Genomic DNA, 27,174 nt, shown 5'->3' with positions numbered 1-27,174 from the left:
CTTCTGTCAACTCTCACATCTTCCACAGCCTAACCGTCCGTCCACCGCCTATTCCGCTCGCCTGGTTCCTCATTCTCATCGGGGCATTTTGCCAGCGGCTACCTGGCTCCCTATCGGCGCCGAAAACGATCCCAGCTACGATCATGCATTTTTCTCTTACGACTTGCCAACGATGTGCTGGCATGCTCAGCGGCCTCTCTGGCGGGGCCTGCACTGGTTGCTTCATGAACACGGATTTACGCTACTATGATGACTTTCACGTTTTTATTAACTCTTCTTTACGCTAAAGCTGGGTCGGTGTCCGCGCCCGCCTCTGGGAGGCAAAGGCCTGGGGCCAGAGGCGGGGTCTGTCGAGCGTGTTGGAGTTCTCTGGACTGGATTGGAACTTTTAGGAATTGGAATGATGATGATGATCTGTTGTATAGTCGGTACTTGTGCCGGTACTTGTCTCGCAATTTACATGTTTGTTGCGCCGCACTCTAGAATTGCGAACGGCTCCAACGGTGCGCGTTGCGAGGCACGAGGTGGAGACTTTGGCTACTTGATCACTGCTACCGCTAGCATTGGTGAGGGTCCAACCTAATCGTTTTGCCTTTAGGGTTGTTGAGTAAGTGCGACGTAAGCACTCGTAAGCAATGGTGGGCTGCGCTGCGCCGGCGGACGACGGGTGATGTGGGCACCCTATCTCGGTGCCTGTGTCATGCAATCATTGGAATGCATTTGGTATTCAGCTCATGTCTGGCCGCATGCTCAGAATGGGGTGCGGTGCTGCCGCTGTGCGGCGATGACGGCGAGACGGCCGTTAAGAAATACGAGCAGAGCGAGGCGCATCGATGTGGATGCGGCGAGTGCGTCGGATACATGTGCATCGGCAAGGGCGATACACGTAACTCGCTGTACAAAGCTGGTCTGTCTCGGGTCCTCCGTATTGTTTTCTCCGCCTGCCGCCCAGCAGGGCACCCTGGCACCCTGAGGCCTGCACACGCCGATCGCTGCGTCAGAGCAGATCCAGCGGCACGCGAGGCTGCGATATTAGCGTTGATCCCAGGCTGATCCCTGCCGCATGGCTTGCTCAGCGCAGGCCTGCGTCACGCCCTCCACAGGATAATGGGCCGGCGCGGATTGGACGATCAGCCTGGCGGTGCGGGTGGGGAAGGTCGTGCGAGTGACTGCTTACTTGCCGGTTACCAAGCCTTGTTGCGTGAGCTCGACGTCGAGCGGTGGCCGACGGCGTGCGCGCGCACTCAATCGTTAGAGGGATCTGCATCGAGACAGAGAACGGGAACCTTGTTGAGAGACTCACAGGTTGACGTAGCGTGTGGCCGGGCCTGTTCTCCCGCTCAAAGCCGGCTGGACGGGCTCTAGAAGCGTCCGGATAAACGGAAGAGTAGGTTGAGCGAGTGGGGAATGACTTCAGTGTATTGACGTATGCTGTTTGGGGAGAAATTGGTATCTCGGAGTGAGTGGTGTCGTTCCACGTTCATCATGCAGTGGGGACGAATGCACGGCTGCCGTGAGGCACACCGAATTGCAGCACTCACGGCAGCGGGTAAAGTGTGCGGTGTCTGTGAATCGCGAGGGGTGGAGAGTTGGGACTATGCATAGCTGCCGACATGAAGAGCTAGTACAATGCGGCCCGCGAAGGAAGATGAATCATGATTAATGCGGAACATTAGGCTAAATGCTTACATTTACTCGCACCAGACCACGAGAAGCAGTCCCCAAGTATAAGCTGTAATTCGATTTTCTCCAAAATGAGGACACAATCCTCTTCATTTCTCATAGGAACTCCTGCAAAGTGCCACCGTCAATCGTGTAGACTCACAATATTGTCGTCGCATCAGAGAAGTATACAGACCCTGCATAATTTCCGCTCAGCAGGAACAGTCCATGGATGAATATGACACCAAGAAACTCAGACCTACGGCAAACGCGCTCGCTCGGAGGTTGAACATTGCACACTGGTGATTTTCAATTTCCTTTGGAATCGCTGGTGGCGGGTTAGCGCCAAATTACGGCGGGATGGATAAGTAATTATCAGATAAGATAAGATGGAAGCACCGTTTTTCAAAATTTCTTCATTTGAAGTCGGCGAATACGATGTAGTCCACCTTACCATCTATCTTCATACGCCCGGGGCAAGTTTCCAGGTTTCTCTCAGCCTTGTGTCTGTCATTAAATATCAACCTTTCAGTCCCGGTGCCAAGTCGGTCGCTCACCCGCCTCTTCAAAGGCTCCAAGCTGGGTCGATTTAAAACTGTTGCGTAGCTCTACTGTGCGCCTGTCCTGTCGGGATTCACACGTCTCGAAACAGAAAATGCTTCAGCTATATGGATCGTCTCATCTCTCTCGAATCAGGCGTGAAATCTTGCTTAGGGATGTCCAGAAGCGATGCGCAAAGGTCGTATCCGTCGATGCCATCTATGTCCATCTCATCGAGATATCCGGAGAGGAGATACTCCAACCAGGATCTCAGCCGCGCATGATTCTGAACCAGCTGCTAGAGTATGGCGATGACATCACGCTACCCGGGACGGCAGACGCACTGCTCTCAGAGCGGAATCTAATCTTCGTTTTGCCCAGACCAGGCTCTGTCTCTCCTTGGTCCAGCAAGGCTACCGATATCGCTGCGATATGTGGTTTAAGGAACTCCGTGAAAAGGGTAGAACGAGGCGTGACGTTCATCTTTCAATGTGGGCACAATACAATCACCGCGGAGGATGTCTCTTCGTTCTCGGACCTCATTCACGATCGTATGACTCAAGTGGTCCAGCTTACACGACCCAATGCCGACGTTCTCTTCGCACACAAGTCCGCAAGCCCTCTCGTGACGGTCGATTTGCTATCAAACAACGCCGACGGCCAAGCCGCCCGCGCACGGCTGACCGCTGCTAATAAGGAGCTCGGGCTGGCCCTCTCGTCAGACGAAATAGACTACCTTGTCGACGCGTTCGTTTCTGGCGTAGCTCCCATAAGCCGTAACCCCACTGATGCGGAACTGTTCATGTTCGCTCAAGTTAATTCCGAGCACTGTAGACACAAAATATTCAACGCCTCGTGGAGCATTGACGGAGCCGCTCAGGACACCTCTCTATTCCAAATGATCCGGAACACCGAAAAGCTCTGTGGTAAGGGCACGATTTCCGCCTACTCCGACAATGCTGCCGTCTTTCAAGGACACAGTGCGCCCCGGTTTAATGTATCACTTGCGCCACACAGCCCCCCGCTTTACCAGGCGCAGATCGAGGATATGCCAATCCTGGTCAAAGTAGAGACGCATAACCATCCAACGGCGGTATCGCCTTATCCTGGAGCGGCGACGGGCTCTGGAGGGGAGATCAGAGACGAAGGTGCCGTCGGGCGGGGGTCGAAGCCTAAAGCTGGTCTGGCGGGGTTCACTGTCTCAAATCTGCTCATCCCTGGCTACGAGCAGCCTTGGGAGTCGGATTTCGGCCGTCCCGTCCACATCGCCTCCGCCCTAGATATCATGATCGACGGGCCCCTCGGGGCAAGTGCCTTCAACAACGAATTCGGCCGTCCCGCCTTGGCAGGCTACTTCCGCACATTTGCAGAACGGGTGCCTGCGGAGAACGGCGAGATGGAAGTACGAGGGTACCACAAACCCATCATGCTCGCCGGTGGGCTGGGAAATGTCCGGCCGTCCTTTGCTCTCAAGTCCAAAATATCTCCCGGTGCCAAAATTGTCGTCCTAGGTGGGCCGGGTCTGCTCATTGGCCTCGGAGGAGGTGCTGCGAGCAGTCAGGTCTCTGGTGCCGGCTCTGCTGAGTTGGATTTCGCCAGCGTTCAGCGTGACAACGCAGAGATGCAGAGGAGATGCCAGCAGGTGATTGATGCTTGCGTCAACCTGGGCGAGGGCAATCCGATCCAGTCCATACACGACGTCGGCGCCGGTGGCCTGTCAAACGCGCTGCCCGAGCTGGTCCATGACTCGGGCTTGGGAGCTACCTTCGAGATCAGAGACGTTTTGGTTGCGGACTCCAGTATGTCTCCCATGGAGATATGGTGCAATGAGAGTCAGGAGCGATACGTCCTCGCCATCTCCCCTGCAAAAGAGTCTGAATTCAATACTCTGGCTATCCGTGAACGGTGTCCGTTTTCGATAGTAGGTGTCGCTACTGTCGAAGAAGAGCTGGTCGTCACAGATCGGCTCTTTAATGAGGACGTCATTCGCTTGAAAATGTCGACGTTATTTGGCAAGCCTCCCAGGATGCATCGCTCTGATGATACCCGGGCAGTAATCTACCGCGCATTCGATGCCTCGTTGTCGCAATATGCGCCTTCAACGCCCGCTCTGACGGACAGGCTTTCCGTGGCCATTGAACGCGTATTGCGCCTCCCCTCTGTCGGCTCCAAATCGTTCCTCATCACCATCGGCGACCGCACCATCACCGGCCTTGTCACTCGGGACCAGATGGTCGGCCCGTGGCAAGTCCCGGTGGCAGATGTCGCAGTGACCCAAACGTCCTACGGCTTCGATGTGCAGTATGGCGAGGCCATGGCCATGGGTGAGCGCACACCCATCGCCCTACTCAACCCTGCGGCGTCTGCGCGCATGGCCGTCGCCGAGTCCCTAACCAACCTCACCGCCGCGCACGTCGGCGAGCTCGGCCGTGTCAAACTGAGTGCTAACTGGATGTGCGCCGCCTCCAAGGTCGGCGAGGGCGCTGCGCTCTACGCGGCAGTGCAGGCTGTGGGGATGGAGCTGTGTCCCGCGCTTGGTGTGGGCATCCCCGTGGGCAAGGACTCGATGTCGATGTCGATGAAGTGGAAGCAGGGCGCCGAGCAGCGCGAGGTCAGTGCGCCGTTGTCGCTTATTGTTACTGCGTTCTCTGGCGTCGAGGACGTCGGTGCTACGTGGACCCCCCAGCTCCGGACGGACGTGGGTGAGCCCACTGCCCTGATGTTCTTCGATCTGGCTGGGGGCAAGACCCGTCTCGGCGGATCGGCGCTCGCCCAGGTGTTCAAGGAAATTGGATCGGAAGCTCCTGACGTCGAGGACGCTGCCCTGCTCAAGGCGTTCTTTACTGGGTGCCAGAAGATCAGGGAGACGGATCCTGATCTGGTCCTCGCATATCACGATAGGTCAGATGGAGGTTTGTTCACCACTATCGCGGAGATGTCCTTTGCTGGTCGTGCTGGCGTGGAGGTAGTTCTCGACAACATCAGCACTGTCGCTGATCCCGTCTCAATTCTCTTCAACGAGGAGCTGGGTGCTGTCGTCCAGGCTCGCCGGTCTCAAATTGCTCGCCTCACAACCGTTTTCCAGGAAGCCGGATTTCCCTCATCTGCTATTCAATGCATCGGAAGTATCATTAATGGTGCCGCTGATCAGATCTTCACCATTGTCCAGAAGTCGAGGACGCTATTCTCCAGCACTCGTGCACAACTGCAGCAAGCTTGGGCAGAGACGTCTTTCCGGATGCAGTCTTTGCGGGATGACCCTATATGTGCAAAGGAGGAGTTTGATATCATCGCGGACGACACATACAAGGGACTGTACTATGATTTGTCCTTCCCGACAGTCTCCATCCTCAATTTTCCGACACGGCCCAAAGTTGCTATTCTCCGGGAACAAGGTGTCAACGGACAGGTAGAGATGGCATGGGCATTCAGCGCCGCGGGATTCGATGCGATCGACGTTCACATGTCCGACATTCTCAAGGGCACAACCTCGCTGGCTGACTTCCGCGGTGTTGCGGCCTGCGGCGGGTTCTCGTATGGTGATGTGCTCGGGGCAGGCAAGGGGTGGGCGAACTCGGTGCTCCTGAACGACATAGCGCGGGCAGAATTCTCGACCTTCTTCGAACGAGCAGACACTTTCGCTCTGGGCGTGTGCAATGGGTGTCAGTTTATGAGCCACCTGCGTAGTATCATTCCGGGCGCACAGTCGTGGCCGGACTTCAAGCAGAACCGGAGCGAGCGATTCGAAGCGCGTGTATGCGTGGTGGAAGTAGTACCTGGACGCGTGACAAGCTCGTCTGTGTTCCTACACGATATGGTCGGCTCCAAGCTCCCCGTGGCTGTCGCGCACGGAGAGGGACGGGTCTCGTTCCGAGCATCAAGTGGGCAGGAAGCATTGGAGTCTGCAGGATTGGTCGCGTTGCGCTATGTCGACTCTACTGGCGTGCCGACCGAAGTGTATCCACAGAATCCGAACGGTAGCCTAGGAGGCATCACAGGCATACAGACTCCCGACGGTCGTGTTCTCGCGCTGATGCCGCATCCGGAACGAGTTACGAGGTTGGAGTGCAACAGCTGGTATCCTCCGGGTTTCAAGGATTCGTGGAAGGGGGTGGGGCCGTGGTTTAAGCTGTTCCAGAATGCGCGAAGGTGGTGTGGTAATTAGAAGAACAATGAAGTAGCTCAAATAAATTGTACCATTTGAAAGTGTAAGACAGCGTGTTTCTGATACCTCTGGCAAGATTCAGTATGAGTCTAAATACAGTTGAACCTAGTTGAACAAGTAGTCCTTTGCGGAGGTTGAGTCACCGCAGAGAACTTATCCTTTCCTTTACTAGGAAATGGACTCTTTACATGGCTGGGGAATTTTTACTTTACAACCTAGTGGAAGGCTTGATAAATGCACCTTTTGCGGCTTTGGAAAGGAAAGAGGCTATTATACGCTGTAATAAAAGGTTAAATTCCCACGTAGTGCTATTAAAACTCTAATTGCACAATTTCACGTGTCTTTTGGTGGCATTGAAAGGATGATTTCTTTGTAGCGAGCAGAGCTTGCCGAGCGGGAATGAATTGGTATTCGGCAGTTTGCGGAGGAGCACTGTCCGATTGGGCAATTGAAGCTCGAAGGTGGGCAAAGAAGAGGACGACTGCGTGAAAAGACGTGTCTGCATCGTCTCGAGCTCGTCGCCCGGCAGAGGAGTGCAGTACGCAGTGATATCGATCCACGTAGCGTGCTGAACACGATGGAAATGAGAAGAACACCCGCGAAGGTCACCGAAAATGCCAGTCACGCCGCTGCCTCGCGCTCAAATTTTGGGCGCGTAAAAAGCCACACTCTGGCCTGATTCTTCATCTATAGATCCTCTACGCGTTCTCTCTTTCTGCTGCCACTTTTCTCTGCCAGTACACACCCAGCACAACCATGGCCGTCGTCGGCATTGATCTCGGTGCGCTTCACAGCAAGGTGCGTCACGACTGTCCAAGATCTGTACGGCTTGATTCTCACTTCGAATATAGATCGGTGTTGCGAGACATCGAGGCATCGATATCATCGTGAATGAAGTCTCCAACCGCGCTACGCCGTATGTATGCACATCTCAATCATAGTTCGCTGTTGCTAATGTCCGTCCCAGTTCACTCGTTTCCTTCGGGCCCAAACAAAGAGCGATCGGAGAAGCCGCAAAAACACTAGAGACTTCCAATTTCCGTAACACCATCGGAAGCTTGAAGCGACTTATCGGACGGACATTCTCGGACCCAGAGATTCAAGAGTTTGAAAAGAAGTTCACCAATGTCAATCTCGTAGATGTTGGAGGGACGGTCGGTATCCAGGTACGTGCTGTGCCGCTCGTCGCATCTCCCAGAAGATTCATCCGGAGGACAGGTCCAATACTTGGGAGAGCAACGGACATTCTCGATCACTCAAGTTCTCGGAATGTACTTGGGGAAGCTTCGCGATATCGCCGCGAATGAGCTCAAAACGGGCGTGACTGACGTCGTCATCACTGTCCCTGGATGGTTCACTGACACACAACGTCGCGCCGTCCTCGATGCGGCTCAGATTGCGGGTCTCAACGTTCTTCGTCTTATCAACGACACTACCGCCGTAGCCCTCGGTTATGGAATCACAAAATCCGATCTACCCGAGGCCGAAAACCCGCGTCATGTCGTCTTCGTCGATGTCGGCCATTCCAGCACATCATGTGCGGTGGTGGCGTTTTCGAAGGGACAGCTCACCGTGAAGGCTGCTGCCTATGACAGGCACTCCGGTGGTCGTGACATCGACTACGCTCTCGTGCGACATTTTGCAGCAGAATTCAAGGAGAAATACAAGATCGATGTACTCTCCAGTCCAAAGGCGACCTTCCGTTTGGCGGCAGGGTGCGATAAGGTGAAGAAAGTGCTTTCCGCGAATGCCGAGGCGCCACTGAATGTCGAGTCGATCATGAACGATATCGATGCTGCGAGTCGGCTGACACGAGACGAGTATGAGGGCCTCATCTCTGGCGTGTTGGACCGCATCCCTGGTCCCATGCAGCAGGCCCTGACGGAGTCTGGCCTGACTCTAGACCAGATCGATGCCATCGAGCTCATTGGTGGGGGCACGCGTATTCCTGCTGTACGGGCGAAAATTCAGTCGGTGTTTGAGGGCAAGACGCTATCGACCACTCTCAACCAAGACGAGGCTGCGGCCCGTGGTGCGACTTTCGCGTGTGCCATGCTCTCTCCCGTATTCCGCGTACGCGAGTTCAGCATGACCGATATTGCGTCATATTCGGTCAAGGTGCAATGGGAGCGCCAGCAGGATGACCAGGACGATGATACGGAATTGATAGTGTTCCCCAAAGGAAACAACGTCCCGTCGACGAAGGTGCTTACGTTCTACCGTAAAAACGCCTTTGATATCGAGGCACAGTACGCGGATCCTGCTACACTTCCGGGTGGCATCAACCCTTGGATTGCAAGATTCACGGCAAAGCAAGTCGGGCCCGACGAAAAAGGCGACTTTACGTGCATAAAGCTGAAGACAAGGCTTAATCAACACGGCGTCGTGTCGTTTGAGCAGGCGTATGTGGAGGAAATAGAGGAGAAGGAAGAGGCGATGCAGGTTGATGGTGAAGCAGAGGCACCCAAGAAGAAAGTCATCAAGAGGAAGAAAGATGTTCCTTTCGTCTGGGGTTCTACATCTTTGGATACCGCAATTCTCGAGAAATTCAAGGAGCAAGAGGCGCAGATGCATGCTGCCGATAAGCTCGTCATGGATACCGAGGTGAGTACTCAAATTTGAAGCTCAATTTCATTTCCCAAAGGCGCTCATAACAACTCTTCCAGGACCGTAAAAATGCCCTTGAGGAGTATGTGTACGACACCCGGGGACGTCTCGACGAACGCTACGCGCCGTATGTGAAAGCACAGGAGAAGGAAACACTTCTCGCTGCTCTTTCACAAGCGGAAGACTGGCTCTACACCGAAGAGGGAGAGGATGCGACCAAGTCTGCGTACGTTGAGCGGCTGGATGCTCTCAAGAAGCTCGGAGACCCGATCACATTCCGCTTCCGCGAGGCTGAGGAGCGATCCAAGGTGGTTAGCCAGCTGCGGGAGACGATTAACAACTACATGTCGCAGGCGTCGTCGGGCGAAGAGCGGTTTGCGCACATTGACGAGAAGGACAAGCAGTCGATCGTCGAAAAGTGCGCGACCATCCAGAAGTGGCTGGAGGACCAAATTGCGCGCCAGTCCGAGCGTCCGAAGGACGTCGACCCGGTACTGACGAGTGCTGAGGTGCTCAAGAGGAAGGACGAGATTATCTATTTCGCCACCCCGATCCTCACGAGGCCGAAGCCGAAGCCGCCAAAGGTGGAGGGTACGGAGACGCCGAAGAGCGGTACGGAGACACCCAATGCCCAGCAGCAGCAGCCTACGCCAGAGGGTGCGAAAAAGGATGAGGGCCCTTCGGAGATGGACGTCGACTAGATGCATTTCATTCTTCTTTGGGGACGTGAGCAGTAGTGTAGAGAATAATCTGTTGCTGTAGACTATTACCATACTTTGCAATCAGTGCCAATCCATTGCATTTTCAGATTTTTCAGCTTGCAGCCTGGGCCCAGTCTGCGTCGTGCGGGTGTCGTGTCTAGACGTGTCTTCGACATGCGAGACCACGTTGAGCAGCGATTCAATGGGCCCCACTGCGCATGCAAAGCTATATCCGTGCGATCGATACGTGGTCCGCCATCCGCGCTTACTTAATTATACGAAGGTATTATTATTTAGCCAATAACAGTGTACTAAGTAATCCTGCTAATTATGTAATAAAATACATTGCTGTGTCACATGACTTATTCCACTTCCGCAGTTGGCGGCAGTTCCGGCGGCGCAGCAATTAGCATCTTTACCGCATACCACTACCGTGCGTACATAGGTGTCCTCGCCGTCTATGTTCCTCACTGATTTTCTTTGCCTTCCATCAGTTCTCTCTTCTAAACAGCTTTTTCTACATTTTTTAGACTCATGCGATTGAGTGCCTATCCACTACTCCTGGCTGGCGTTGGTCTTGGTGAGCCCTGCGCACTTCGTAAACGAATCATTTCCAACCTGTAGGACCTCAGCTATCCAGCAAGTCGGCGCCGCCCCTCTTCGCGTCGTGGTCGTCACCTCGCACCAGGAGCTCTCAACCGGGCCTATCGCAGTCCCTCATCCTGCCACCCACATCTCGCCTCAGCCTCCTCACCACAGCAAGGACGGTGTGCATGCTGGAATGACCGCAGCCGGTGGCGCACATAAGCCCTGTGGCTCTCTCCGGGAGAAGGCCATGCGTCTATCTAGCAAGATATTTGGTTTCCCCGCTATGGCCGAGGAGGTGCATACTGAGGGCTGGGGGATCCACCGCCAACCCCACCACGAACATCGTCCCAACAAGGATCGTAACCGCCTCTCCATTCTGCCTTTCTATGGCACTCCCACGCAATTTGCGCCCGAAGGAGATGTCGCTGCTGTTGATGCGCTCCCCACAAAGATGGAGCACAGTGGCCACGGGCTTCAGAGGATCGATCCGGGGATGGGTCCGGTGCGCATCGTCCACATGAACGAACAAGATGACATGAGATCGCGCCGGTTCAGGCAGCACAACAAGCCATTCTTGCGCCGTCTGCACTTTGCACTTATGGCGCTTGGACCGTGGGAGGGACGCGCTGTGGCGTTTGTCCTTGGTGCGTCGTAGCATTTTGGCAATTCCAGTGCGATAGCTGACGTGTGTACAGGCTGCGGCATCGGTGTCCTCCTCCGCATGGTGTGGGTCATGGGCGTTGTCCTGGCACGCATGATCAGCGGTCGTCGCAACGACGAATCTGCTGAGGATGTGTTCGATTTGGACGCCGAGGAAATCCTCGTCCCTCCGCCCCAGTATACTGACGAGAAGATTGCGCTCGCCATTGACAATAAGGCCCCTCACGCTTGAATGACTCCGGCTCGGTCAAGTCACGATACACGTTTCTGGCATACCTATATCTTGTCTCATCGCTGTTCCGGGAATCGTTCTTAGTGGGTCTTTCGACCTATCGCGTCATGTTGTATAATTTGGACTGTCACCTCGATTCTGCTGCCCTTGTGGTGCGGTCGATGTGGACTCGGTTGTCCGTTTTCCCAGCTGCGTAGCACAGCGCCCGCTTGTGACGATATTCACAATTTTGAATTCATTGATTTCCTGCCCTTGATTTGATGCTCGCACACTCGTTATTATTTATTCTTGGACTCACGGAGCGGACATGTTGGTTGTGTAGTCTTGTGTGATACATTCTGGGTAGTGTTATGAACATGTCACGGTTGACTGCAAACAGTTCAACGTTCAACTCCGATAGTGTATATCTGGTGAATAAGGAACTGAAGAAGAATGTCCAAGCAGAACCTGCAGGCTTAAATGAACGTTGGTTCAATGTCACATCAATACGACAAATGTGCGGGTAAAGAGAGTAAGAACGGCAGTAGGTGAGACCCTTCCCCTTTGACCTTCGTACCGAGGCCTCAGCAGGGGCTGAGACATGAATGGGTGAAGTATGGTTCCATGAGCAATAGAAAGATTAAGTGACGATTAATGACAAGCAAGAGCGAGATCAGAAAGAAGATATCCCAACCAATCTGGTAACATCCGTAAGACATGCTGCAGAAATTCATTATTTTCCGCTATGGACCATCAGCTGGTACTCATGCGGCAAGTCTTGACCTCGAGACGATGAATTACACTGCATATAGAAGTTCGCAAGTGTACAGAGTTCCAGAGGACGTTGATAATTTAGCATAAACCTTTCTTATACTGGCATCCAGAACACGTCGAGGACCCAGATGGAGAGCTTCCACATTTTTGTTCATGGTAATGACTGTATCCAGGGCTTTCACACATGGCGGGGTGCAGAACTCATGTTCGTCAACTTGTGCACGCACAAAGAATCAGGTACACTCGAAATGCCAGCAGATCGCAAGTCGAGGTATGATTCAAGCAGAGTCGGTTAGAGGACGGTTACATAGAAATCATTAGCAAAGTCCCACGACAACGATGTTACTTGGGGACGCGCCGTCTTGCGCCGGCTGAAACCTTGCTCGACCAAATTGATGGATCGCACTGCATCGCGTCACGTCGCGGAAGAGTTTGTCTCTTATGTCCATCTGTTTACCGCACACACATTATATTAACAGTCTAGCACTGGATGATAGGGATTGTGTTGTGGTGTCTGGAGGGAGCTTTACAAAGGAGTATATGATACAGCAATAATTAATAATTAGCAGGGTGGTGTGGCTGTCAGTCACTATGATCACGGGGCGTTTACGGATTATTGCTCTCAAGGACAAACAGTTCTGTATGTTCCAGTGGATATTGCCACACCACCACTACCACCCTCAAACCTCTCCCTGTTCAGTCTTTATGTTGCATTGTCATGTAGTTCTGGTTGCTTGACAATTCCACTGTTGCCCAATTTTGATAACAAGCTATTCATGGCCCCTCATAGCACGACTTTATTAGTGGAGGACGACAGATTAGAATTGCCGAATACGAGTACCAAGGACTGGTGGAAGAAGATGGGGAGGGCATAGATGGTATACTGGACTTCCATAGTTAAACAGACTAAACAGAATACATATACGGCGGCCACTACAATAGTAGTATGCGCAGGCGCCTATTGGGCGACGCGCCACTCCAACAAAACAACATACAACTCCGGAAAGATCCAGTGAGTCGAAAAGTGAATCACATGATGCACCAGAGAGAAACCTTGTCAAGCAAGGTAACATTGCCAGTTGAATGTCACTAAGTATTCGCAAACAACTGTTCAGTCCCACCGTCTCTGCTCGCAGTGACCCCTCAAGTTCTCTGGCAGACTTGTTCATATTTGCACAACTTCTCTTCCTGTGATGACAACTTGGTCGTATACTGTAAAATTCCATATCGGTTGAGCGACCGCATGCTCAGCATTATGAAAAGGTCCGTCCTGCTGAGCGTGCTCTGACGCTCATCTAAGGCTAGCTACAGGATATTCCAAGTGAAATTCCAGATAATGCCAGGCTACTGCTCATTCCAGTAGCTGTTGAGCGACTGTACCCATCGGTGGTATTCGAAGAAATACTACCGCATGAACCTGTAATGCTCTCATTCCAGAAGACAACGTCTGTACATGCGGTTTAAATCCCAATGTTTCGACAGAAGCCAGTAGCAGGGAGTCCAGCCCGCACCTGGCTGGTGGCTGACTAGATGTTTTGTCTGTTCAGGACTCCTTGCGCTGGAATCGGCTGACTTGAGGCTTCAAGGGCGTCGGTTTGCGTCAACCCTTTCGCAAGCCTCGCACCGCTCTTTCATACTTTTTACCCTGCTGGCGTGCTGCATAACCTGCTGGGTTCCGTGTGACGTGGAGGTCGCCGAACGATGCTTCGACTGACATCTGACCACTTTCCCATCTGTAAGTCAAATTGTGAACTACGTGCTTGTGGAGCATCGCTCACATCTTCTGCAGTCGTACCGTTTGGGGTGATTGGGTATGCCGTCCATGATAACGTGCAGTATGTCAGAGCTGACTGTTGCCAGGTTCTATCGCTACCTATGGTACCTTATCCGTATCGCTGCTTCCCTCACTTATCGGCCAATTCCACTTCCGGAGAACCCAACTTATATCGCTGAGGAAGACGTCACTATCATAGTGCCCACCATCGATGCTGGAGAGGAATTCAAAGAGGCTGCACACAGCTGGTTGGTTGGGAAGCCCAAAGAAATACTCATCATTACCGAAGAGAAGATGCGCGGCCCGCTGCAAGAACTTGCGAACGCGGTTGACCCCACGCGTATTCGCGTCCTCACTGTACCTTATGCCAATAAGCGCCTCCAGATGTCGCATGGAATCAAGCACACCACCTCGGACATAATTGTCTTCGCAGATGACGATGCCATCTGGCCACCGACATTGCTACCTTACGTTCTGGCTTGCTTCGAGGATCAGAAGGTGGGCGGAGTCGGGACCTCGCAGCGCGTCCAGCCCGTAGGGGATCGTATGACTGTATGGGAAGTCCTTGCCGCGTTCCGGCTTTCGATCCGCAACATCGAAATAGCCGCATCGACACACATTGATGGCGGTCTCCCCTGCCTTTCAGGACGTACTGCCGCTTATCGCACCGTTATTTTGAAGGATCCTGAATTCCTGCATGGCTTTACGCACGACTATTGGTTGGGAAAGTATCAGCTGAATTCTGGCGACGACAAGTTTTTGACGAGGTGGATGGTCAGCCACGGCTGGAGCACGTACGTGCAGTGCTGTAAGGAGGCAGAGCTACTCAGCACGATGAAGCCGAACTGGCGGTTCTTGAAGCAAGTCTTACGGTGGACGCGAAATACGTGGAGGTCTGACTTACGCTCGCTGTTCATGGAACGGCATATCTGGACTGCGCATCCGTACGTGGCATATACGATGGTTGGATTACCCTTTTTTGTATGGGACCGCATGTCGATGACTTACCTTTGTTCCAGGTGGATAAGTTAATCAATCCGTTCACGCTCCTTGTTGGGCCGTTATTGGTTTGCTATGTAGTCTACAAGAGCACGATACCTGTGGATAACGGCGGATATCATCTTCCGGCTTGGTAAATCATCCGTTCCTCCAAGATGTTACTGAGCTCATGTGTACTTTTGCATAGGAATGTTGTACTTAGCTATTTTGCTTGGTTACTTGCCACCAGAACAGCCAAGCTGCTTCCGCATCTATGGTATCGTCCACAAGACGTGATATACGTCCCGGCCTTCATTCTCTTCGGATACTACTTTGCGATCATGAAGATTTACGCACTGTTCACCCTGCATGAGGTCAGTATGCACTTATCGTTCGGCTTTTTGTCTTGCTATGACTGACCTCATCGTGTTTCGATTCACATAGACGGGCTGGGGAACTCGCTCTGGCATCGGCGATCCGACCGCTGCCACGGCTGCGGCTGATGCTGGCACTGAGGCCAAGTCGACGGGCTACCACAAACTGCAGGAAATACCTTTGCGAGAATTCCCGTTCACTTCGATGGACCCGTCTCAGCGCTGTTAGCCTGCGAGCGTAGCAGTTCCTGTCTCGCCATGCTCATTGTACTGTATTCACGATGATTTTGTAACAATTCGTCTGCCTGCATTTTTACATGTACTTACCATCCCTCACCTTAAGTACCTCAGTGCTCGCGCCGTCACACGTCATACTTCCGACAAGGAGAAATATGCCATGGATTCTACTTGTACGTCTGTTCATAGTATACAAAACGAAGACGACTGTGAGTCGACATTATGATGGAACGACGCATCGCAAGCAATGGTGCAGATAAAGTCCTTGATTGTATGTTTTGCATGAGATCCTCTACTGAAGCCCCAACAGGTGATATTAGACGGTTCTGCTCCTCTAATGGACCAAGAATCGATGAACTAAACCTGACCACCGGGACCAGGTGCAGTGCCTGATGTATTTGCCTGCGTCTCGATGGGCTTCATCGCTGGGAACAACAGCACCTCCTTAATATCTATGAGGTGAAAGGTAAAAATGAGGAATAGCGTATGAATTTAAGGATGAAAAGACGCACTTTGCGAGTCAGTCAAGAACATGACCAAGCGGTCGATGCCAATACCCCAACCGCCCGTGGGGGGCAGTCCATGTTCCAGCCTATGGTACGTGATGAGCACAATCGTCATCAAATGGCAAATGCGAATATTTACGCGTCGACAAATGTCTCGTCAATATCTTGAGCTTCGTCGTCGCCTTGCTGCTTCTGTCTCACCTACAAAAAACTGATCGTTAGACGGAAAAGGTACTTTCATATACTTGACTTACCTGCTCCTCGAAGCGCAACCGCTGCTCGAACGGATCGTTCAACTCGGTATACGCATTGCAGAATTCCTTGCCACACATGAACCCTTCGAATCGCTCGCAAAGCCCTGGCTTCGATCGGTGCCACTTGGCGAGGGGCGACATCACTTGTGGGTGTCCGACTGACTCAGATAGACATAAGACTCAATAAACAAGTTTGAGAAACGGGGCTACGCACCTATGAACGAAGGTGAAATACAGAGCGGCTCAATGAATTCTCCAACAAGCTATTGACGTGTGAGAAATGTATAGATACTGGTATGGAGAGAAGTCACCTTGTCTAATAAACGCGTGTTGGTGCGGGGTTCGCTGCAGTCAACGTTATGCTGTAAAATACTTAGTATAAAGCAAGCTCCTCATTGCGAAACTTACTTTCTTGCATAGATCGCGCAAAAACTGATTGGTCTCCTCCGTATGCAATGTCTCACCAGGCGGGAACTTCACACCCAGCTTCTCCTCCAGAGTTTCGATCATGTCATATCGCTTCCACGGACGCTTAAATTCGAGATCATAGACCCTGTCGCTGTCCTTGCCCTCGGGGTGGAACTGTAGCGTGGTCTTACCGCCGGTCAAATACTTGACCATCCCCTCGACCAACGACTCGGTCAGATCCATGATGTCATACATGTCTGCGTATGCCATGTAGAATTCGCAAATTGTGAATTCGGGATTGTGGGTCAGGTCAATACCCTCGTTCCGGAACACGCGTCCGATCTCGTATACTCGATCGAGTCCGCCTACCACGAGCTGCTTGAGATAGAGCTCTGGTGCTATACGCAAGTACAGGTCGAGATCAAGGTCGTTATGATGCGTGACAAATGGTTTTGCTGTTGCGCCACCGGCAAGCATGCTTGTAATAGGCGTCTCAACCTCCAGAAAGCCAAGGTTATCAAGAAACTTGCGCATATAGTTGATAATTTTACTCCGAGTAATGAAGATGCGTCGGGTATCCTGCGAAAGAATCAAATCCAGATATCGCTTTCTGTACCGGGTTTCCTGGTCTTTAAGACCGAAGTGTGCAGAAGGCAGCTGATGTAGATTCGGAGCAAGGAGAATCATTTCCTTCGGCGCGATGGACAGCTCCCCTTTCTTCGTACGTGTGGGCGTGCCAATGACACCAACGATATCTCCCCGGCGGAAGTTTTCGTGGACAGAAACGAAAGCTTCTGAGTCCTTCGCATCTCTGGCGGACTGATCAGATGCGAAGTCGAATTTATATACAGCGGGCCGTGTGAAATGCTTACTGTTTATTGGCCATAATTTGCACCTTTTGACCTTCACTGTGTAAATCATAGAATCGGAGAGCCTGGCCAGATGGTCGGACATTATGGATACGGCCCGCCAGGCATTCAACAACGCCTTCTAGTCTTTCACCAGCCTGTATCTTGCCTTCTACGCCGTACGTCTCAATGTAGCGAGGGACGGAGATTGAAACGTCGAACTTATGCGGGTATGGGTTGGGCGATTGTGTTTCTCGTAGTTTTTGAATATGACGTGAACGCAGCTCGAAGTATTGCTAAGGAAGTATCAGGTTAGCAATCGTGTGTGGTATAGTGGGTATTATAAGCTCAGCAGAATTGCGATCATGCTAGCTCAAGCGATTAAACAGTACGTAAATTACAGGTGGTAAATTGTAGATACGGCAAGTATCTCTCCGAAAGACCCGACCCCATCATCATAGAATCGTATATATGACTCACGTTCGGACTGAGCTCGTCTTCATCTGCCGCGGCTGCCCTAGCAGTTCCAGCGGGCTTAGGGGCAGCAGCAGCCTTTTCGGCCTTCTTGGCCTCCTTTGCTCTATCCTTCTCGCGTCGCTTGAGCTCCCTGATCACGTTGATTGTGATCAGGCCAAGTGAAATAGACGGAAAGAAAGAGCACGCACGTCTTAGAGATCATTTCGCCCGTCACCGGGTCCTTGTGTGTCCCAGCATTCTCAGTAGCCATTCTTCGAATCGATCCAGGAGGTCTGGTGAAGTTGAAGGGCAGGAAGAGAGGGCGTGCTGCTAATCTAGACAGGATCAGCCTGTGCATGCAACTTTTTATCAGGACTTCACTTCGGAGTCACGATCTGGAAGGGGAAGGTCTGCTTACGTAATATTGTGTATTGCAAGATAATTCTCTCGGTTAGGATCCGCCGGTAAGTACGTTCGGAGATCAAAAGCATGGACTCCGCCCTACCGGTAAGCGCGGGCGCTCCTCGCCTCACCGCCATAGTCATACTGGGATACTGGGCATTGACTACACGCCGCACCGACATCCTTCACTCTCTTTGTTGCCATGTCTTCCAACGACGAGTATTCGGACGACGAGGTTGCCTACTACGATGAGGACGATGAGATGATGGACGACGAAGACGATGGTAAGTCCGAGCGAGTGACTGCAATTCACCAATTTGCTGATAAAGCCCCAGGCTCAGCGTCCGACATGGAGCTTGACCAGCTTCATGACCCGTCCAGGCCTCCGACCAAGATATACGAGGTTGAATACCAATCCCTTAGCCAGAGTGAGGTTGAGAAACTCATCAGCAGCGACATTGAGTATATTAGCAGTGTATTTGGTGTCGACGTGAGTGTAGTGTCTCTGCGCCGCTGTATCGTTTGAGCCCTAAACTTTTAAAGCCCGATGAAGCGTCCCTTATGTTGAGATGGATCAACTGGAACCGCGAGAAGCTTACAGAGAAGTTTATGGACAATGCCAGCGTGGTTTCCATCGCGGCGGGCATCGCGCTGCCTGAGAAGGCACCAGAGCGCGCTGCATCGCCCTCCGGACGTTCGCAGCCACCCATATCTTCATCCTCTCGTGCAACTATTGGACCCTTTCGCAACAGTCGGCGCGTGACTCCTGAACAACCTAAATCCGGCAAGACCAGAATTCTTGAGCGACTTACTCCTCCAGTAGAAGATTCCAAGTTTGTTTGTCCCATTTGCTTCGATGAAAGCCAGACAGAAACTCTTGCGCTATCATGCGAACATCAATTCTGCAAATCCTGTTGGAGCGCATATATTACTAGCAAGATCCGTACAGAAGCCGAATGTTGGGTCACCTGCATGGCGGAGGGTTGCTCCCTGGTAGCTCCGGACAAGTTCGTGTATAATGCGCTCAGTCAAGACAACGAGACTCGGACACGGTTCAAGGAGTTGGTCGTTCGTCACTACGTGGCCGCCATGCCGAACCTCAAATACTGTCCATATCCGTCCTGCACACACACGGTGTCATGTCCAATCAGTCTTTCCAAGGAATCGTTGGCGACAATGGTTCCGATTGTGACATGTGCCGCTTCTGCATCGCACAGATTCTGCTTCGGATGTAACGTTGACGGTGACCATAGGCCAGTCATATGTGCTGTCGCGAGGATGTGGCTGCAGAAATGCCGCGACGACAGCGAGACAGCCAATTGGATCAAGAGTAACACAAAGGAGTGCAGCAAGTGCCAGAGTACGATCGAGAAGAATGGGGGTTGCAAGTAAGTCGGCCGGTTCGCTCTCCATGTGGCGCAGACATTGACATAACTTAGCCACATGACTTGCAAGAAGTGCAAGTATGAATTCTGTTGGGTCTGCATGGGTAAATGACAGTGTCTATCAACCAGTATTTGTTAACATGATGTCTGGTAACAGGTCCATGGTCTGAACACGGTACCTCTTGGTACAATTGTAATCGCTACGACGAGAAGGCCAGTGTTGATGCCCGCGATGCCCAATCTAAGAGCCGAGCCTCGCTTGAACGCTATCTACACGTGCGTGTCATTCAAACGCGCATTGGGCAAGACTAAGTTATCCCAAACAGTACTACAATCGGTGGGCGAATCATGAACAATCGAAGAAGTTGTCTGTCGAGTTGTACGCCAAAACTGAGAAGAAGATGGAGGAAATGCAGGTTACGTCGGAGCTCTCGTGGATTGAAGTGCAATTCATGAAGAAGGCTGTAGACGAAGTCATCAAGTGCCGCACGACACTCATGTGGACGTATGGCATGGCATACTACCTCGAGAGAGGCAACGAAAAGGAGCTCTTCGAGGACAACCAGCGGTAAGCAATTTATAAATTGCATGGTGTATGGAGCCTAACAGTACGTGGCAGTGATTTGGAGCGAGCGGTAGAAGAGCTTTCGGAGCTTATCGAGTCCCCCTTCGATCCGGAAGTCATCAAGGCACTTCGGCAGAAAGTAACAGACAAGACGGTGAGCTTTTGAGACGCTACACAAGTACTTGACCCGGCTCATTGCGCCGTTGTATGAAGGTCTACGTCCAGAAGCGCAACGAGATTGTGCTTGAGGACACTGCGAAGGGATTCACGGATGGACGCTGGACATGGAACATGCCTGTGGAAGGGTTCGACTAAGTAACTTCCCGCTCTCAAGAGTCAAGATTGCCTGCTCCAGGATTGGCCTCGTCGCTGTGCAACACGTTACATACTGATTCACTTCACATTATCGCAACGCATTGTCCCGCCCTATTTTTTTTTTGTCACCGTGTATCTCGTGCGACAACTGTAGTTGTTGTCGCCGGTGTTCTCCTGCCACTAGTCCCGCAATGTATCTGAAGACTTGTCCACATGTATACTTCCGCTACGGATGTTGTATCGTCGAATTCATCACTCACGCCCACTGTTATCTCATCACCTGTACGTGTACTTAAGCAGCCTTAGACGTCTTGTAATATCCTACATCGAGAGCCTGCTCGAGAACGCCGACAACCAGCGCAACTCGAGATGAACAGAAACGATGTGTTGCGCTCAGCAAGATGCATGTACGGGTAAGAAAATCTACAAGGTGGCATAGGACACGGGTGCCTCGGTATACGTACATCTACTCCGAATCCGACTTTGTTAGTACAATCCTATAATACAACATCACATTCGACTTTCAGTATCACGGCAGGTACACCAAGAACAAGAATCAACCGATCAAACGAGACGAGACCAACAGACTGCACCCAGCGCTCAATACTCCGCAAGGGGGATGATCTTCCCCGTGTTGTAGTACGACGGCATGCGCTTGCGGCGCCCGAGCAGCTCGACGTCGCCGCTGTCGAAGAACGAGTAGCCGAGCATCGTGTCACCGTCGTCGTACTCGCCGTACCCCTGCGCGGCGCCGTTGATCGGGCGGCCCGTCTTTGAGTCGCGCAGGACGCCCGCGTGGTCGACGAACGGTTCCGGGCGCGGGTTCGCGGAGAGGTGCAGCTGCACGAGGATGCGCTGCACGTCGAACAGGTACCCCTCGAGCGTGTCGAGGAAGCGCCGCGTCTGCAGGTGCTTGGACGAGGCGCAGCTGTCAGAAGAGAAGGGTCAGCGCGGCGGAGGAGATTGCATGTGAGCGGCGCGTACACAGAGATACCGTCGTCCTTGATGATGTAGCCGATGCCGTACCCGTCGGCGGCGACGGGTCCAAACCCAAACAGCCGCAGCGCAGGGTTGCCGCAGTTCGACGTCGACAGGATGGAGGTGCCGAGGGTATGCCAGCCCGGATCGACGAATATGGACGGCAGCGGCGGCTTGTCGACGCTGCTGGCAGAGCTGACGCTTCCCCCGGGGGAAGGCGGTGCGTCGTCTGCCTCTTTGGCAGCTGCTTCGCGCTCACGCTGCACCAGACAGTACAGCGCATATAGATGTCTAGAAGGGCGACACCTCAGCGCCGGTAGCAAGCAAGAGCAGTGTTGCTGGAGCACACACCTGTCCTGTCCGAGACCCTGGCCGCACTCCTTCGTGAGTTTTACATGTCCCTGGCACGCTGTGCGCAATGCCGAGATCTTCTGTGAAAGCGGCGCCTCCGAGAAAAACGTCTGCATAGAGGTACTGTGTCAGAGTCGAACACCCGGTACGCTAGCCAGCTCACCTTCACGAAATCCACCGAATGCGGCTGCGCCGTACGTATCGCCTCCGTGCGGCCATGGAAGAAGTGTTTCGTCATCGCCGGCTCGTACGTGCACTCAATGCGCCCTGCACCACACCGCCGCAGTCAGCACCACAGCATCCACACAGCACACACACACCACGAATCACGCACCGTATAGCCCGTAGTATGCCGCCTGGAACGCCATCTGCACGAACGCGTCCGGGCTAAACCCATGGCTCGTGATGAAGTTCTTCCCGTACCCCTTGAACTCGAGCGCCTGGCAGTCGTTTTGGCAGATCAGATCGCTCAGGTGCGTTTCCGCGAAACGAATTGCCGCGCGCAGCTCTGGGTAGAGCGTCCACTCGAGCTTCTTTGGCGCGGGGTCGATCACGTAGCTCGGCGGTGGTGCAGGCGGTGCTCCACGTGCGGGCTTGTACGATCTGGCGTGCGGCGAGAGAGGCGCGTGAAATAGTGTCGGCGCGGACGGGTTGATCGAACGCGCGAGGAGCATTAAGCCCTCGGTGTACACGTCCGCAGCGAAGCTGCAGAAGGTGAGCTGAGTGCTCGGATTCTAGAGGGCGAGGAAGAGACGTACCGGAGCACGGTGTGGCCGTCTACGCCAGTGTGCTCAAAATTGATCCCTGCAGAGCCATCCGCGCATACAATGATTTGTAGCTGTGGAAGGAGTCTATCAACCCTGGATAGACATGCGGGAGAGATCTGAATTACCTTGTCGTACCACCGATTGGTGCACGTTCCGACCTGTACACCTCCCTTGAGGTTGTATGAACCACACAGGAAATTATTACACATCTCCGCCAGGTTCTCCGGCGTCGCGTCATCCAAGCATACAACAAACAGCGCGTTGTCGATGATCTGCAAACACGACTCGTTGTTGTGATTCCGCGAAAGGGCCTTGCGCAAGCTCGACCAGACTTTGCGGTTCTCGGTGGAGAGCACACCGATTGAATTACGTGCAACCTGTGCAGGAGGGATTGGGACGAGCTGTAAAATTATCGAGAGGACGGGAACAGACCTCATGGACCGGCAACTCGTCAGCGTCCTTCACGATCGCTTGCAGGTTCCGCAGGACTTCTCGTTCGGTCAGCACAGGGCGGTTGTCTGAGTCGAGGACGTCGAACCAGTCTGCAATGCGGAACGATCAGCAAGCCGCCGTTACCGACAAGAAGCCAGCCGACGAACAGAATTGCCCTCTTCTCAGAACGACGATATGCCTCGAGTCGTTGTGGATCTCCATCCTACAGCCTCTCTGATGATACCATCGGAGTCAACATCAGCGTCGGACAAACCACAGGGCGGGACACACCTCGGTGGGAATGCGTGCGGTGCCGAACAGCCTGGTGTACTGGTCCATGTCGAGCGGGGTGCCGCGCACCGTGTCGGGCTCGAGCATGCCCGCGCGGAGGTCATGGATAAACCCCAGCGACGAAACGATCAGCGTTGCCGCGCGGGGCAGCTGTGCTCCGCGGTCAGGCGTCGGGTCATTCCTGGGCGATTCAGCGGTCGAGATGTGGCGTGAGCACGGACAATAGAAGCAATGGGGAAAGCGAACAGGGATACGGACACTCACTCGAGCACGAAGAACGGGTTCAGGGCGAGGACGACGGGGTCCGAATGCGAGAGGTACGACTCGTACCTGCGCAAAAGCTCGGCGTGAGCGTGCATATAGCCAGCGAGCCACGAGCAGAGGCGCACCAAAATTCCTCTATGTAGCTGTACAACCGTACGAGCGCGGCGTCAGAACCGACGAGTCGACAGAAGGGCTAGTCGCGCACCTCGCCTTGTCCTCCGCATACACCCTCAGACGATCTTGCAGCCGGGGTCCGTCATGCTGGAGAAACTCCTCGACGGCCTGCTTTGTGCGCTCATGTTCGCGGGGGTCCTGGAGGGAGCGCAAGGCGTCGAGATAGCGGCGGCAACTGTCCTCGAGCGGCGGGATAGGGAGGCGGGGAAGCTCGTGTTGACGAGAAAAGGTGCGCGCGGGCGGCGGGTCCGAGGCGAACTTTGTCACTGGGGAGTTTGGGGGGTGGGTGAGGGTGAAGACGACCATCGTGGGGGTCAGCGACGAGGGTCAGGGGCGGAAGGCGAGAGAAGAAAAGCTTACGGGGCGGGGACGAACGAGGGGCGGGAGGGGACATGAAGCGTGTTTTATAGAGTGATGGATCTGGGGAGAGTCAGCACGGGATGGGCTGAGATAGGCAGCGGCCAATGCTGGTTAGCGCAGTGCTAGCTCGTGTTGCGGGGCATCATCATGCATCAACATTTACATACTCGATGTCGGCCCCGCCCGACCTTTCGCCTCGTCTCTGCGGCAACTTGAGGATGTCCTCAGCGAGGCCGGCTCTTGCAAACGGCAGGTCTTTGCTCGCTTTCGCGGGCTCTGTCGCGTCTGATGCTGGGCCTGGTAGCGCCGAATGTTTCCAGATCAAGACACAGCGCAGTGGAGGAGCGAGGGCCGAACAGGCTTGTCCGGGACACGACACGGCAAAGGCTATGGTCCAAGCCCGAGCCCCGGAGCGTAGAGGTGCAGACGCGGCGAGAGAGCCGGGTATATGTTTCCCTGAGCCCGACGGTGCGTGTTCAGTACAGATGCGATCTTCTCAATACACTTCTTCAAGTTCCAGACTCCGAGGGTCGCTCCTCCTCGTGAGAGCGCCCAATTGTTGAACACACCACGCAACTAGCGTTTTTTCTACTTGTCCCCAACTGGCTCAGCCGGATCGGTACTTCAGTGCTTCAATATTCACTCACCCCTCCTGGTCCTTGTTGATATCAACATAGGCCGCTGAGCTCCAGGTTCGCGACGCATACATCCGGTGTTCAACGGCCCCTATGCAGACGAGCCCATATTTTTCGCTGTCAGCATCAAACGGAGGTCGCGTGCAAAGCAGATATCGACGACTCATAACCATGTTCCGAGGAAGTACATTTTACAAATTGCCCTCGACGTATCTTATACAGCCCATCATGCGGTAAATTGAGTTCCAGACCTTCATCCTGATAGTGACGTCTAGCCCAATGCACATAATTAACGTCATCTAGCCCACGTCGCAAAACTCGGCATATTCAGTTCATGTCAACCTGTAGGGTTGGATTCGGTGTCATCTCGATTACTCTTCCTACTACGCCGGAATAAATGCTCTTTGAAATGCCATTTCTACGCTCAAATCAAACAACACATTGCTGTATCCCTCGTGACCATCCGCGCTCGCGATGAGCTTCTGGACGCATCCCCATGATCAGGTTTTTTGAATCCCGTTTATTGTCCGCGAGGGCTGGCCCTATGTTGTACGTTCGCTGCAGGTGCGATATCGAAACAAAGATATTGGACAGATCAGGAATTTTAACATCAAATAAAGCTCTGGACGTAGTTGAATCCCGAAACAGCTCGATGGCCGATTGTCTTATGGAGGCGGACCATATGCATATATGCACACATGGGAGCCAAAGATCCTGATTCCAAAGCTTGCTCACTGCGATCCATGGAAGAGGCCATTGCGCTATAGACATGTCACAGATGGCGGAGAGAAGGACAGGCGACTCGAGCCCAACTTCATGAACCGATTCAAGCCAGGACGTTCAAGATGTACCAGATTACCCTTCGACGACTTGCTGAACTGCTGCTACGATGCTGCCTTATGAAGGACATCAGCAAAGTAATTGCTCACAACACACACACACACCTTGAGCTGCGCATAAAGCACATGAATCAGGGCACACCGATGTGGTTAGTCACCGTTTGGTCTGATATCGTCACTGAATGTGTCCAACACAAACACAACAATAAAGTCTGTCAAGGGGAGAAGCGTCCGAGAGATCTAGAATGTACGCATCCATTACATGCAGTGTAGGCGCCGTACGTACGGCATCTGCATCATTGTTTGAGTCCGACTTCAAACGTTATGAGTGATTAGTACTGTCAACTGTCACGCCCCCGTGGATGGAGGGAGTTGCAGCTGGCACTGGGTAGATGGAAAGAAGGATGCTCTGAGTGGATTCGCATGCGGGAGGAGGGAGTTCTGCACCGGGGCGTGTACCTCTGCGCTCCAGAGTCGATGTGCGGTGGAATGCTTGGGAACCGGACGTCGAGGCCAGATGGCAGCAGTGGGCGCGTAGGCATCAAGATGTCGAGGATGCAGTGCCACTTGTGCAGATCATTGAACGGGACGGTGAGAGATAGGCGGGGGTGTTAATTCGGACACACATGGGTGCGATGTGCTCGAGTCCGGTGATCTTGACGCTGGTCGGTTAAGCCGGGGCCTGTGTGGAGACCGAGTCGACGACGACTTGGGGCTGCAGGCGTGCCGGCATTGCGAGTGGGCAGGCAGCCTCGGCAGGGAAGCGAGCAGCGTCGGACACCCCTCTGACGGCGGTGCCAGAAGGTCGGGGAGAACGATTCACCGCTGTCTGTCAATTCACCCGCCCGCGTCTGTCCGCCATAGGCATCGGTGTACAGATTGCGTGGGAGACGGCGAGCTACGGTGGGCAACGGGAGGCGTCGGGAATGGGCTGCTGAAGGGGGAGGATGTATTAACAAAGACTGTGTAAGCTGGAGAGAGTTCGAAGACGGAGGAGGAGGAGGAGGAGGAGGAGAGATGGGCCGCGAGATCGAAACGTGATGGACGACGTTGGCTGATCGCCGGCGCCCCGTCTGCTAGCGCAGTCGAGTCGAGGTCGGGCAGTCGTCGTCCGCTGTCCGCCATTTCCACGTCTGTGCTCATGCGCCATGCGAGTCTCCTCCTCCTCCTCCTCCTCCTCTGCCTTGTCCTCGCGAGCAGCAGGGCTGCAGCCATCCCCATGCCGCTCCTCCAGGTACGTCCTTGCTCAGTCTCTCCAGCCAGGGTCGCGTCCGATTGACGCCTCGCTATCTTATCCAGCTCGTCCGCTGCAGCCCCCTCCCCGATCACGCTCAGGTGAGTCTGCCGATCGTCCAGCCCTCTCCCTTCTCGACCTCTTCCTTCCTTCCAGCTCTGTCCACAACCCCCGGCCGTAGCCCTGCACTCGTCGTCTTGCCCCCCCGGCTGGCAGCACCCGTGCGACCACGGTCCGTTCGCAGTCTCCTCCTCCCAACCTCTCCTCGCTCACCCCTCGACAGCTTCTTTGCCTCTATGGCCCCACCATTCGCCCCTCCAGCTCGTCAGGCACCTCCTCATGCACATGCTCACCTTCCTCCCCATCTCGCCCACCTTTCTCGACTACGACGCCGCCGCCGCCTCGAGCAATAGCGTTTCCACCACCAGCGGTACGTGCG

At 53.6% G+C, this 27,174-nt stretch overlaps 8 protein-coding genes across 8 annotated transcripts; 6 read left to right on the top strand and 2 right to left on the bottom strand.

The window, feature by feature from the left end:
• Nucleotides 1-2,317: 2,317 nt before the first annotated feature.
• FIBRA_00183 (uncharacterized protein) lies at nt 2,318-6,367 on the top strand (the record flags this gene model as incomplete). The annotated part of the gene is made up of 1 exon (XM_012322082.1): nt 2,318-6,367. The coding sequence occupies one exon, from the start codon at nt 2,318-2,320 to the stop codon at nt 6,365-6,367; it is 4,050 nt and encodes a 1,349-aa protein (XP_012177472.1).
• A 756-nt stretch (nt 6,368-7,123) lies between these two features.
• Nucleotides 7,124-9,675, top strand: FIBRA_00182 (uncharacterized protein; the record flags this gene model as incomplete). The annotated part of the gene is made up of 5 exons (XM_012322081.1): nt 7,124-7,165; nt 7,219-7,283; nt 7,335-7,533; nt 7,586-8,971; nt 9,034-9,675. 5 exons carry the CDS (start codon nt 7,124-7,126, stop codon nt 9,673-9,675), a joined length of 2,334 nt encoding a protein of 777 aa, XP_012177471.1.
• Nucleotides 9,676-10,032: 357 nt separating this feature from the next.
• On the top strand, nt 10,033-11,155 carry FIBRA_00181 (uncharacterized protein; the record flags this gene model as incomplete). Its single annotated transcript, XM_012322080.1, has 4 exons — nt 10,033-10,108; nt 10,187-10,255; nt 10,308-10,907; nt 10,959-11,155. 4 exons carry the CDS (start codon nt 10,033-10,035, stop codon nt 11,153-11,155), a joined length of 942 nt encoding a protein of 313 aa, XP_012177470.1.
• A 2,454-nt stretch (nt 11,156-13,609) lies between these two features.
• Nucleotides 13,610-15,263, top strand: FIBRA_00180 (uncharacterized protein; the record flags this gene model as incomplete). The annotated part of the gene is made up of 6 exons (XM_012322079.1): nt 13,610-13,643; nt 13,698-13,719; nt 13,769-14,645; nt 14,702-14,814; nt 14,869-15,034; nt 15,105-15,263. 6 exons carry the CDS (start codon nt 13,610-13,612, stop codon nt 15,261-15,263), a joined length of 1,371 nt encoding a protein of 456 aa, XP_012177469.1.
• A 365-nt stretch (nt 15,264-15,628) lies between these two features.
• Nucleotides 15,629-18,014, bottom strand: FIBRA_00179 (uncharacterized protein; the record flags this gene model as incomplete). Its single annotated transcript, XM_012322078.1, has 10 exons — nt 15,629-15,723; nt 15,784-15,863; nt 15,917-15,978; nt 16,032-16,189; nt 16,246-16,294; nt 16,343-16,393; nt 16,440-17,250; nt 17,312-17,583; nt 17,768-17,894; nt 17,953-18,014. 10 exons carry the CDS (start codon nt 18,012-18,014, stop codon nt 15,629-15,631), a joined length of 1,767 nt encoding a protein of 588 aa, XP_012177468.1.
• Nucleotides 18,015-18,347: 333 nt separating this feature from the next.
• On the top strand, nt 18,348-20,410 carry FIBRA_00178 (uncharacterized protein; the record flags this gene model as incomplete). The annotated part of the gene is made up of 9 exons (XM_012322077.1): nt 18,348-18,429; nt 18,481-18,635; nt 18,689-18,978; nt 19,399-19,533; nt 19,585-19,634; nt 19,688-19,806; nt 19,857-20,098; nt 20,150-20,249; nt 20,309-20,410. The coding sequence occupies 9 exons, from the start codon at nt 18,348-18,350 to the stop codon at nt 20,408-20,410; spliced, it is 1,275 nt and encodes a 424-aa protein (XP_012177467.1).
• A 600-nt stretch (nt 20,411-21,010) lies between these two features.
• Nucleotides 21,011-23,973, bottom strand: FIBRA_00177 (uncharacterized protein; the record flags this gene model as incomplete). The annotated part of the gene is made up of 13 exons (XM_012322076.1): nt 21,011-21,338; nt 21,395-21,679; nt 21,740-21,849; nt 21,903-22,006; nt 22,074-22,444; nt 22,498-22,577; nt 22,632-22,883; nt 22,939-23,048; nt 23,106-23,172; nt 23,230-23,410; nt 23,494-23,559; nt 23,619-23,636; nt 23,699-23,973. The coding sequence occupies 13 exons, from the start codon at nt 23,971-23,973 to the stop codon at nt 21,011-21,013; spliced, it is 2,247 nt and encodes a 748-aa protein (XP_012177466.1).
• A 224-nt stretch (nt 23,974-24,197) lies between these two features.
• On the top strand, nt 24,198-27,148 carry FIBRA_00176 (uncharacterized protein; the record flags this gene model as incomplete). The annotated part of the gene is made up of 4 exons (XM_012322075.1): nt 24,198-24,495; nt 26,473-26,735; nt 26,801-26,967; nt 27,019-27,148. 4 exons carry the CDS (start codon nt 24,198-24,200, stop codon nt 27,146-27,148), a joined length of 858 nt encoding a protein of 285 aa, XP_012177465.1.
• Between the last annotated feature and the right edge of the window lie 26 nt (nt 27,149-27,174).

Source organism: Fibroporia radiculosa (genome assembly GCF_000313525.1).
Source record: "Fibroporia radiculosa TFFH 294 genomic supercontigs, scaffold50, whole genome shotgun sequence".
NCBI lineage: Eukaryota > Fungi > Basidiomycota > Agaricomycetes > Polyporales > Fibroporiaceae > Fibroporia > Fibroporia radiculosa.
Note: the sequence above shows the minus strand (reverse complement) of the source record. Positions and strands in the feature narration are given on the sequence as shown.